At 35.5% G+C, this 12,645-nt stretch overlaps 1 protein-coding gene across 1 annotated transcript in view; it reads right to left on the bottom strand.

Moving 5' to 3' along the window:
- The window catches only part of Cdh7 (cadherin 7, type 2), a 123,840-nt gene that overhangs the window by 51,157 nt on the left and 60,038 nt on the right, over positions 1–12,645 (bottom strand). Inside the window, exons 5-6 of the mRNA XM_005373040.2 lie at positions 11,637–11,804; positions 8,468–8,655 (exon numbers count right to left, since the gene is read on the bottom strand). Of these exons, the coding sequence (XP_005373097.1) occupies positions 8,468–8,655; positions 11,637–11,804 (356 nt within the window). The remainder of the gene's footprint in view (positions 1–8,467; positions 8,656–11,636; positions 11,805–12,645) is intronic.

Genomic DNA, 12,645 nt, shown 5'->3' with positions numbered 1-12,645 from the left:
GCTTAAAAATACAAATTTGTTGCTTAATAGTTTTGGAGGTTGAAGTTGAAAATCCAAGTGTGAACAGTGTGCATTCTTTCTACAGACTCCAGGGAGAAAACTTCCTGTTTCTGGAAGGTGCAGGTAACCTCAGTGCACAGTCCCTTCCTTCACCTTCAAATCTCAGCTCTCCAGCCTCTCATTCCATTACCATATTTCTTTTTCCTAGTTCTTATTCATGTTGCAACCTTCCTTCTCCTTATACTGAGCCAAATCAGATGATCCATAAACACTTTTTTATCTCAGGCCCCTTCACGAATCACATCTGCAAGGTTTTTGTTGCCAGACAAGATGAAAGAGTCACACCTACTTACCATGCCAAAGATATGCATTTCCCACCATGTCTTACCATTGTGCCCAGTGATTTTCACAGAGAGGCTTAGAAACTGTCAGGGAAGCTGAGTCCAAATTATGAACTGACACAAAGGCTGTTCATCATACTTCCTGCATGCCTTCATTAACTGGTGGCAAATACAAACTGGTCTTGACACACACTTTGTGTTTTAGGTGGAGGGGAGATGAAAGTTGTGGAAGCTAGTCTACCTGACATGCGGTCTTGTCTTTGATGTTTCATGCTGGAATCTAGGGTATGTGATTATTCATGTAGTCCACTGGATGACCTGAAGGTTTTTTGGTGTCTCTGAGGTACACCTGTACCTCAAAATACTTTTCTGCTTGTTCTATGTCCAAAATAGTTTATAGTTTCTCTCTTCTCCTGTGTTTTCCCTCTCATTTCATTGTCTAGCTTTGATCACTGCAGTGTGGCAAGAATTTTCTTATATCATGTCTTAGTTACTTTCTCACCGCTGAGAGACAGTACCCGACACCCCCCGCTTAAAGGAGGAAAGGTTTCTTTTGCCCAAAGTTCATAGACATTTCTGTCCATCGTCTCCAGGGAGGCATAGCACAGCAGAGGATGGCCGCTTGTGGCAATGCAAACAGGAGCCAGAGAGAGAGACCAAGGGAAGAAGGAATAAGACAGATCCTTCCAGACCACGCCTTAGTTACCCACCCCAGTAAGGCTTCACCTCCCAACAAGGCATTTAGCTATCAACTCATTATTGGATGAATCTACTGATAAGTATCACGCCCTCATGATCCAGTCACTCCCTCTGTGCCCTCCTGTGAGCACACAAGGCTTTGGGGGACCACCAGATGTAACCTATAACTTATCAATTCTGCATATCTACTTCTGGAGACCAGACAGCTTGTGGGGCTTTTCAAAGGTGGCTGGATCTAGAGTATGTGATGCTGGAATCTAGGGTGTGTGATTATTCATTTAGTCCACTGATTGATTTGGCACAGTTTTGGGTGTGGATAATAGGAAAGCCCCCCCTGGGTGTGAGTGGTACCTGACCTGAGTATACGTAGTCTGGAGAGAACACAAGGGACAGAAAGAAGGCTGCTCACAACTTCACTTGACTTGCTATCCTTTGACTGCCATGAACTGTTTCTCCTCGGCCATGCCAGCCTGCTTTGGCACCGGCCAACTATAAACTTAAACCTCCACACACAGGGAGCTGCAATAAACCTTTCTACCTTTAACTTTGAGTGCTGGGTACAGGGTACCAGCAACAATAAAAGTAACTAAGACATAGCTTCTGCACTTGCCTTTCTTGGCACAAACCCGGGTTAGCCACTGACGGATGGAGACCTATGTCCTTTGGCTCTAGGTGCTCCATCAGGTAGACAGCCATCTCCACAGAGCAGAGCCACCAAACTACAGTAGCTGATTACTGATGCATGCATGAGCCCACCTACGACCAGCGTAAAAGTTACTCTACTGAGCGAAAGCCAATTCTTTAACACACACAATAAGGAGCTAAACAAATGCCGCTGTTTGTAAGCACTAGTCTTCGGGGTAATTTATTAAGCAGCAGCATTCACTTGGTACAACTGCAGAGAAAAATTGGGTAAGAGATGGTACCTTCATTTGTGGCATGGGATGGCAGCATACTCAAGGAAAATTACATACAGTAAACCAGTCTTGAAAAGACAAATTACACTGTAGAGAAAAGGTAAGATCTAGACATGCAAATGGTTTTGAGCTCATCAAAAACTCAAGTCCCTGTATTTATTTTCTTAAATAGTGTGCCTTGTCTCTATTATCTAACATAGATGCTAGAATCCTTCCATTACCTCTTCTGTATATTATACATTCAGTTCATTTTCCTTTATCTGAATACTGATTTCATTAATATTCATTTTATAAATTTTTACTTAAGCCTAAATGACATACACTTACATGATTTTTAATATATCTTAAAATTATCTTAGTTCAGGGAGAATAAAACAATTTGCATTCTCCCAGTAGTTCTCTGCTATAAAAACTTAAAATTTTTAGTTCTGACGAGGAATATCTTCCCCTCGCTTGTTGCCTTTGTATCTCCCTGTCCTCGCATTACGTATTCTCCATCATCCCTTTAGTCTTGACTGCTGTGCATGTTCAGGTGACTCCTAGCTCTAGGTTTGTATTCTACACCTTATCTTTGACCTTCATTCATAACTTCATTCACACTTACCTCTATAATACATAGGCCCAAAATAATACACTGCCAACTGTACTATTATCTTTATATCCATATTCTAAAGGAACAGTATAATTATTTATTCAACTACCAAACAAGAAACACTGAATTTATTGTTAAATTTTCCCTCCTATTTTCTTTATGCAATCTCTAAATCTTCTCAGTTCTATTTCTTAAATATCTTTTTTGAAATTCTACCTATTGAAGCTGATCTAAGAATAACTATGCCATGGCAAAAGACAGAGGTAAGGAAGATTTTACATTGTCTCTGACTTATATTCTGCCAAATAAATTTCTTGAGGAATTCACTGAAAAATATCTTTGACACACACATATTCTGTGAAAAATAGTACGGTAAATGTCAAAATCAAAGAAAGTGGAAAATATTTCCAAATTAACAGAGTCTTAGTCTATTTTAACCATTGTTTCTCATGTGTTGAGATTTACATTAATATTAACTTTCTTCAAAGAATGTTGATTCACCAATTTTCCTTACAAAATTTGAAATTCATCTGTAATTTTAAACTGTCAAACACGGGGAAATTTAAGCAGATGACAAGCCTACCTATATGATCGTAATAATAATGAAAGTGATATAAAGATGTACTTGTTTGCACAGGGTAACAATGCCTGGAATACAGTGGAAATATAGTCTGAAATCCAGTAGTCCATCAAATTGGAGTAAGTGTATTAATCTTTCATACCTCATTTCTTAAGCTAAAATAATCCAAATTTTATTCCATTTCATAGTCAAATGAGAGCAATATCTTTGATCTGCTTTGAGGAATATGCATCCCTGGCAGCTGAATTTATTGAATAAGACCTTTGAAAGAAAATTTTAAAGACATGAAGAAATATAAACTGGAAATATCATTGCTTTAAATTTCCTTTAAAATACATCACCATTTTAGAAAGTAGAGAAATACATAATTGATTTTGGGATTCAGCCTCTCATTATTTCAAGGAGCAGGCAAAGGATGCATTTTAATACAGAAAAGTACACTCGCGACATTACAGGCCTGCACAGCTGTTTTACACAGTAAAAATCACTGCAGATTCTAGCTGCTCCCCACCCACAGAAAACAAAGAAGACAGCCTTCACAATGCCTCTACAATAATACTTTATCATTTTGAATTCATTCAGCCTTTTTAATGTGGGATATGAGGAGATTAGGAAGAAAACATAGCAGAATTGTTCTAAGGAAGCCTTAGTATGATATCTTTTTGAAACTATACTTGCTTGTTTCCTTTTTGCTTGTTTTTATAGTACTGGGAATTGAACCCAGGGACTTTGCACTGAACTACAATGCCAGTTCTTTTCAATTTTTTTTTTTTTTTTTTTTTTAATTTTGATACAAAGTCTTGCTAAGTCTCTGTTTCCCCAGCTGGGTTCCAACTTGTAATCTTCCTGCTTCAGCCTCCCAGGATGCTAGGATGACAGGTATGTGGCCACCACACCTAGCCAATATGTTATTTTAATAGTGTGTATGTATTCCTGAGGCTGAATATGTAGTTATCCTTCACAAGAAATGCATTTTGAAAATGCTCATTTTTTACTATACTGCAGCTTTAGAGTAATGTATTTTATAGGAGAAAAAGTCTATATTCGATTTCAACTGAGGTTTTACATCGTAGACTGAAATACTCTAAAGGAAGAATTGGCATATCTCAAAGGAAAAAAATAAAAAACTAAAGTATCTAAGTTGTAAATTATCATAAAGAAGTATAAAAAAAGAGAATTCCACGTGGAATATAAACACAGCTTTCCCTCATGCAGTATAATCTTTCCATCTACACTTTGTGAATTCAAGTCCCTGTGTAAACAGGTTATAAATATTATCAGAGAAGCACTCCTAAATGGCCAAAAAATAGCATATACATTGCTTTAACTGCTTAGGTAGGTCCTGCAAAGCCTAGCCACAAATGCTTCACTTTGTTTTACTGTTTACGATATTTCATTTTTTATCTCAGTGAAAAATTTAAAATATGGTAGAGATGATAGAAAGAATCCTCACTTGTCTTATATCAAAATCTTTTGGTTTTAGATAAGAGGCTTTTGTGAGTTGGATTAAAAAAATCCATTCAATATTTCAGATAATTTTACAACTTTACAGTGTGGAAAGAGCGCTGAAATTAAGTGGCTCATATACTGTTTGGCAGACTCCACTGGTGGTAAATGTTTTCTGGAAGTGCTTTATTGAGGATGTAACATGGGTCCAAGGTTTACTGAAAACTACGTTAAAAGAACTGAAACTCACAATCCTGTCCCTTTAGGGCCACAATTAGATGTTAGTTCAGACTGAGAGAATTTTAAGGCCAAGTTTTAATTCTGAAAAAAGCACACCAAAGAAACCAGTTACAGAAAAAGCAAGCAGGGATTCAATTCTCAGACAGGATATAGAAACTTTTCATGAATGTGGGTTTGAAAGAGAAGTTTGACTATGTTAGGCTCACAGATGACACAGCGTTAAGACAGAAGATTTCAGGTCTGAGAAAGAAAGGGATGGATATGCTTCACACACACACTAGTGGGCTGCAGCTCCTACTGGTAGATTTAGGCAAGAACTTCACACAAACGTCTTTATGAAGTGACTACCGTGAAGCCATCCATTTAAACTTACTCTTATAGCTGTCATTAATTGAAACTCCCACTAATTTCAAAAACCTTAATAAAATTGTTTAGAATTCCTAACTATATGATATTATCATTCTACAATAAATACTTCAGTACTTCTTTTCAATTGGTTGTATCACTGCCTTATTGTCTTAATAACAGGTAGATTATTTTAAAAATTGTTGAAATTATAAAATACCACTGAGTTTTGAACAGAAATTTTTTGTAGATCAGAGGGATTTAAAGATTGAGAAGCTGGAAGAGGGTCATGAGCTCAGGAGCCATTAAATTTCTTAGGAGTGAAGCAACGACAACCAAATTATAATAAGGCTGAAGGGAAAGAAAATACACAGTCATAGCTGCTACATATCAAGAAGAAGCCAAAAAGAGACTGTGATGGTGAAAGCCTTGCCCAGGTGATTTTCTCTCAAGTGTCCTTTTTCCTTGTCTACCTGGGGCAGTGTTTTGCCTTTGCCGCAGAACTCCTTGTTCAGCACACCCTGAAATCCTGACTTGGTGAGACTGCCCACTTGGCTCACAGTCGGAGCCTGAGCTCTCTCAGATAGTTACACAAAGCCTTTGATATTGCCCCAATCCCTAATGGTCACAGGGAGGTTTATGAAAAAAGCATAGTATTTGCGAAATGAAACATCAACATTACATTATTAGAGTCATTTCCCTTATCAAAGGCACACATTGACACTCCGTATGACACAAACAGTTCTCTTCTTGCAAAAAACTTTTTCCATAAGCAATTTTGTTCCCTTTCTTTATCTGGATACTTACTTTAAAGAATGAGGGCTACTTTATGAACTGGAGAGGTAAGTAAAGCTGAGGTTTTGGACAAGAAAGGGAAATTCTGACGAGATGGAAAAGTATTTCTGTTGCAAGAATTAAATATAGTTTAGCATTTACTACTCTGTGGCTTTGAATGCAATTAGGGAAAAGTGGAATATGTAACATAGACAAGTTGGACACGCCAACAGCTTGGCTTTACAGGGATATCTAAAATCTCAATATTTCAGTGAAATGGGATTTTTGACTCTTGGTTAACCAACTAGATGGTTGGTTAGTTCTCCACTTTCTACACATAAATAATAATAATAATTCATGTTGTTTTTACATAAATAATAATGATTTATGTTGCTTTTTTATCATAAATAATGATTTATGTTGTTTTTACATAAATAATGATTTATGTTGTTTTCATACCATATATTAGAATTAAATTTCTCCTCTCCAGTTTTTCATGGATTTTGTTTTTAGATTAAATGACTTTTATCTAGTTTTTGTATAATTCACTTTTTACAATTTTCTAAAAGTTCTAGAGATAATATCCAGGAATTGAGGGCAAAATGTATTTTCCTGTTATTGAGTTGGATATTTCATGTCCATGAAATATTTTTTGGTTTTTCATGACACCTTCATTAAAAAATATATACATTGAATAAAATTATTTTTAATTTATATTGAATATTAAGTATGAGATGAATTTTACTGTATATATATCTTTGAACTTTTAAGCTGCAGTGTATCTTATTGCATTTCTTTTATTTTACACAACAAAACAAAACATTTTGCCAACAGTTGGCCTGTCCTACTTATTAAAACTTTTCTACAAAGTCTGTTACCAGCTGAGCTAAAACAGCAGCTGCCCACTGCAAATAATTGCAGAAATGTTTTTCCCATTGGCCTGAAATCAAACATATGTCTTACTATAACAACTAAATTATAACTTTCTTTATGGATATGTTAATTACCGAGGAGTGTTAATTAAAGCCTTACACTCCTGGATTTGGATAACTAGTAAAATATCCCAGTTTGGGGGAGGTACGGAATTTTGTAATTTTAATATGTCAAATATTTAATATAAGGAGAGTATTTTCATTTAATACAATTGACTTGTTCTGTTTGAACACTTGGCCAACATCATGTATAAACAGTGTGTAAAGAGCTCATTTATAATTAGTGTTAGAAGCCATAACTCTCACATTTTTGTTTGTTTGTTTGTTTGTTCTGTTTTGTCTTTTTGAGACCAGGGTCTCACTATGCAGTTCAGGCTGGCCTTGAGCTCACTTTGCAGCTGAGGCTGGTCTGGAACTTGCAAGGACCCTCCTGCCTCAGCCTCCCCTGGGATTACAGGTCTGCGCCACCACACCCTGCTACTCATTTTTGATGGCACTGAATTTTTATCTACCTTGTATTCTTATTTAAGAGGTTATTATAAGCTTCAGAACTTTTCATGCTTTTCTAGTGTAAATTTTTCAACAATGCAGGAAATACTGTTTAGTTTGCATGCAAATGCTTTACACTGAATTTAAGACTTCATTAGTAGAACATTTCCAAGTTCACCTTCCAAACAGCACATTTCACGGTGCTTCTGGTTGTCACAGTGTTGAAGATAAGGGCTACAGCTTTACTCAGGGAATGAAACGGAAAGGTATTATGAGAAGTGTTGCTCAGTTTTCCTTAGGATTAAGACCTAATAATAAATGAACATTTTTTTTCTTCAAAAATACTACTAAAGCAGTGTTTCTATATGGCTACTCTGTCTAGTACATTATTCCATTGAAGTACTACAGACAGCTGAGTTAGCTAGAGATATAATAGGCAGTCAGACAGCACTGGGCCCTTAGGGAGTCAGTGCAGAAGATGAGAACACATTACACCTGTGGCTGGAGGAGCACCTGTTGAAGGCCATGCCTCAAGATAAAGATGGAATGGCCAGGGCTGCATGCCTCCCCTAACGATAAGCAATAAGTAAAAGATTATACTATAATTGGTATCACTTGATGTAATACAGCCTAGATAGACCTCAGTCACCCAGGACCTCCTGATCCATGACCTCCTCAAAAGGTCTTTGTTCTTCCCATACACACTTGCTACATGGTCTGCTTCCCCACTGGATCAATATTACCTACGTGTTTATATTTGTGACCTTATTGGTTGATCATGGTTTTGATCCATTTTGCACTCACCTCATGATTTGGCTCTATAAAACTCCCTTTGAGAAGTGGGCTTGTCTGCAACCCATCTTCATGTCCCTCCTGCCTCTCAGAAACTATTTCTCTCAATACACTTTTCCTACTCTTAACCTCCATTGTTCCTTAGAATTCATTCTTTGATTTTGAGGAACACGAATCTGACATCTAACAGGTAAGGAGTTAAACTATTTCTCCTGAATAATTGTTTGGTAGAATAATTCTTTGGTAGAATAAAGCAGAATAATTGTTTGGTAGTCTGTGATGTTACCCTAATTGAAAGAGAAATAAAAATAAAGCATTACCTTCTGGATAGTAATTATTCCTTCCTGGGTATCTTTGTCAACAGATATCTTGAAAATTCCCAGTCCATCACCATCGACAATTTTGTATTCCATTTCAGCATTTACTCCTATATCTGCATCAGCAGCTTTAATTCTGGCCACAACTGAGGCTACTGGTAGTGATTCTGGGACATTATATTGGTAAGACCCTGTGAAATTCAAAATAAGGAATGAACAAAATTTTACCCCAAGGTAGCCAAACAAGCAGACAGATAGACACACAAATAAATTTTTGGTGCTTCGATATCAACTTTGCTTAATTCATTTTTATTTTTCAAGAGTAAACGCTAAGAATATGAAAGAAGATAATAAGGCAACATGTGACAAATGACAGGTTTCATATAGCTTCAAGAAATATGATAGTTCTGATTCAATAATGATAACTCTATGACAGCACAAACAGATGGCCTGAGGAAAAACAAGAGAAGATTCGCTTTTCCTATAGTTCTCTACTGGTGAAAAATATGCTGTTCAATAATAAAAAAATGTCAAAATACAATGTAATTAATATATAATCATCAAATAGAAGTAATTGAATTTAATTAATACAATAGACATAAATAACAACAGACTAGCTCAGGCTTCTGTTGGGCAAATAGAGCCTAAATATTTCTGATAGCTTACTGCTGGCATTTACTTAGTGTCTTTCACAAAGAAATTCTCAGGAAACTGGAAAAGGAGGTATGCACAGGGCAATATTAATTTTCTTTTAGCTCATAAATGTACCAAGTATAAGAATTATTTTTGGAGTTTTATTTAGAACATACATAGTGCAAATAGCATAAGACCATAGGCAATATTTATTTAAACACATGAGAAGTAAAAAAGAAAGAAAATTTTAATGTATCTTTTCTGCTTCACCTTTGTAATAACTCCTTTTCACCACTCTTCAACTAAAACTAAACCAAAACAACAACAAAATTTGAAAGACAGGTGAAGAAGGTAGAAAATGTCTCAGAGCAACATTATTCTTAATCATTTTTCTCTAATCATTTACTTCCTCCTACGTCCTGTACCTTTTCCATTTCCCTTTGGCTGTTAAACTGTGACACATTTGTTCTTCATTCTGAGGCAAGAAGAAGAGCTTCTCTTTGAGAGGAACATAGAAAGGAATATGTATTTATGTGAAAGGACTATTTATTTAGTTTTACAGTGAAACTGGTTTGCTATTATCTAAAGATTTTGAGTAGCTATTTGATAGAGACCATTATGAAGCAGACCTGAGCAGGACTTATTCAGTTGGCTTTTCATGTTCACTTTTGAATCTTTCCAAGGCTTAGGCTCCTTGCCTGGAAACTGTGGACTCATAGTAAGTGAACCTCTGTGAGTCACTAATCCCTACAAAAGCCTCTAGTGGTGGATGAAGACAGAAAGCCTCAAAGGATAAGACAAGATCACAGCTATGGATACCTGGATCAGATCTCAACTGGATAAAGACTATAACATCAGGCATCTCACTTCTGGGTGTATTAATTTATTACTTACAGAAGTCTTTGAGTGATTCTGCCCTTCTTGAATACTCCCCTCCCTTCTTCTGATAACCAAATACATAGGGGCCACCCAGAGAAGGTCTTGGTCTTAGCCCTAAGAGAATCCCAAATTCTTTGAGAAGGCTTTGATCCTCCCGGAGCCCTGAAATCATTTCATTTGCCTCTTTTTATTTAGCTTTTACTGTACACTTGTTCGGGAGATTGCTGAACCTGATCAGCCTGCAATAACTAAGGGATATTATTAACCTGATGGCTATTATTTTTTAAAGTTACTGCAATATATGCTTAAGATCTTTTTAATGATTTCTTTCCAACATCTAGCAGTCCTCAATAAAATTCAAAAAGTTTCAAGGATAGAATAGTTATTAAATTGTAGAGAAAATCTCAGCAAAAAATTAAAAATTTAACAGTATATCATTGCCTTTCCTCACTTAAGCAAGTAAAAGAGTATCTAATAAGTTGGAAACTCTCTATCTTAGCAAAGCATGATAAAGTGAAGCTACTAAAGTTCTCAGTATAATTCTTATCACCCTAAGTTTAAAGAAAAGAGAAAAAGTTAATTTCATCAAAAGACAAAGATAATACATTTTCCCTAAAACCCCTTCCTTTTATGCCATGATAAGCCGTCAAATACACAAGGGTAGTCCCCTTTCCCTTACTTTGAATGAGAAGCATTGAACCATTTTTTTTCCTGTTGCAGTATTTGAGGCCCAGCCACAAAGCCTTAACAAATATGTTATAGATGAAATATTTAAGGAACCATCTTTGAAGGAAAAAATAGTGGCTCTCATCAATCATTAATATTTCTTGTTTAATATTATTTGCTTCCTCCTGTTGGTAAGAAATATAGTTCTCTATTTCTATTGGATATGAATCTTAAAAACATTTTCCAGACATCAAAATTTTTTTTTAAATTTTCTTTAGTATTCCAAAGAAATGCCACACGAACCAAAAAAGAAAAAAAGAAAAGCATTTAAAAAGAGACTGAGATGAAATGCTTTCTTGCAAACAGAAAAGATCTTCCTTGCAAACATTTATTTTCCTTCTTCTTGGAAAGTCAAAAGCCACTCTGGTCAAAGAAGTTGAAATGAGGGCATGTGGTTCCAGTGCTCTAGTTTGATTTCTTTTCAAACACTCAATGTTGGCACCAGAAACAGCATAGAACTGTCAGAGGAATATTTAGTGTGCATGAATAGATTAAACTATGAAATGAAAAATAAAATCATTTATTTCTGTTCTTTACATCTTCAAAAATAAAGCAATATGTTTTTGTGTGAGTTGATACTGTATTACTAATGGGCAAAAGCTTATAATTTACAGAACATGTACAAAGGGGAATCTTAGACTAAGCATCTACTATACAAACACAATTAACATTTGTGTAGTCAAAATGTGAGTGAAAGAAAAGTTGCATTATATTTAAGATAGAAATGACACAAATATATGATGGCTGTATTTGTCTTTGGTACTCTTATTCCACAGAGTGAGTTAAAATTATGTCCCTATAAAATAGTTCTGGTTCAATGCGGTAACAATAGGGTATCCTCGAGAAAATTGAGAAAAAAAATCCTTTAAAAGCTTTTTTGTTTTGTTTTGGTAGGCTAAAAAGAAAAAATTCATTAACAAAAGGAAGAGCTTACTTCGAGGAAAGCGAGGTGGGTTGTCATTGACATCAGTTAGGGTCACAGTGACTGATGTAGTTCCTGACAGTCCGCCATTTTGACCAACCATATCCTTTGCCTGAATGACAAGCAAATACTGGTCTTTAGCCTCTCTGTCCATGTTTGGAAGGGCAGTCTTGATGATTCCTGCAAGATTTCAAATCCCAGTAAAATGCATCATGAATCACTCCATTATAATAACAATGGACACTGACAAATAGCCAACCTTTCTCCAGTTCTCTTTTGTTGTTCTCTTGACTTTAAATAATTTTACTGTGCATTGAAGGCTAAAGGGATATTATAATTGCACACAGTATTGCAAAAGAGATAAAATAATAATGTAATATACTCTCAATATTGTGTGGTAAAATTACTTTTATATTTCATGAAAATAAATTAAGGAAAGAACAACTTATTAGTAAATAAAGTAAGTCTTTCTCTAGACTTATGAGACATTATGATTACATAGCAATGAATTTATCCTTTTTTTTTTTCATCCTTTCCAATTAATAACAATTTATTACCAATTCCCAAAATACTAGGAGTCCAAGATAAATAACATTCCTGTATTCAGCAATGATATTTTTGTTTAGACCTGAGTATTCTCAGACACAACCATACACATGCACATACATACCCTGAGCAACACATCCTTATGTTTTACATTTAAATTACAGAGTAGGACAACTTCTTGAACACACTTATCCTATTATTCTATCTGTAATTTGCAGCTGTTGCTACAATCACAACAATACAGAATTTGAGTAACACCTTGTTTGAATACTTTTGGCTTTTCATACTACTTTGTAATTAATCTTTGAATATTATAATTAAAATGAAAAAGTCACATACCCAATAGGTTTAGTTAGCAACTCTAATACATCAGTATTCTCCTTAGGATCCTAATTCTTTCCAGAAATATTTTGTCCTTCAATACTTCCAATTATAGCAAAATACATACCAATTTCACTAGCACTCTTTGCCTGCA

This window comes from Chinchilla lanigera, unplaced genomic scaffold, assembly GCF_000276665.1.
Source record: "Chinchilla lanigera isolate Chin_1 unplaced genomic scaffold, ChiLan1.0 scaffold00001, whole genome shotgun sequence".
Lineage (NCBI taxonomy): Eukaryota > Metazoa > Chordata > Mammalia > Rodentia > Chinchillidae > Chinchilla > Chinchilla lanigera.
The sequence above is the reverse complement of the archived record's forward strand: the minus strand, read 5'-3'. Positions and strand labels throughout refer to the sequence as shown.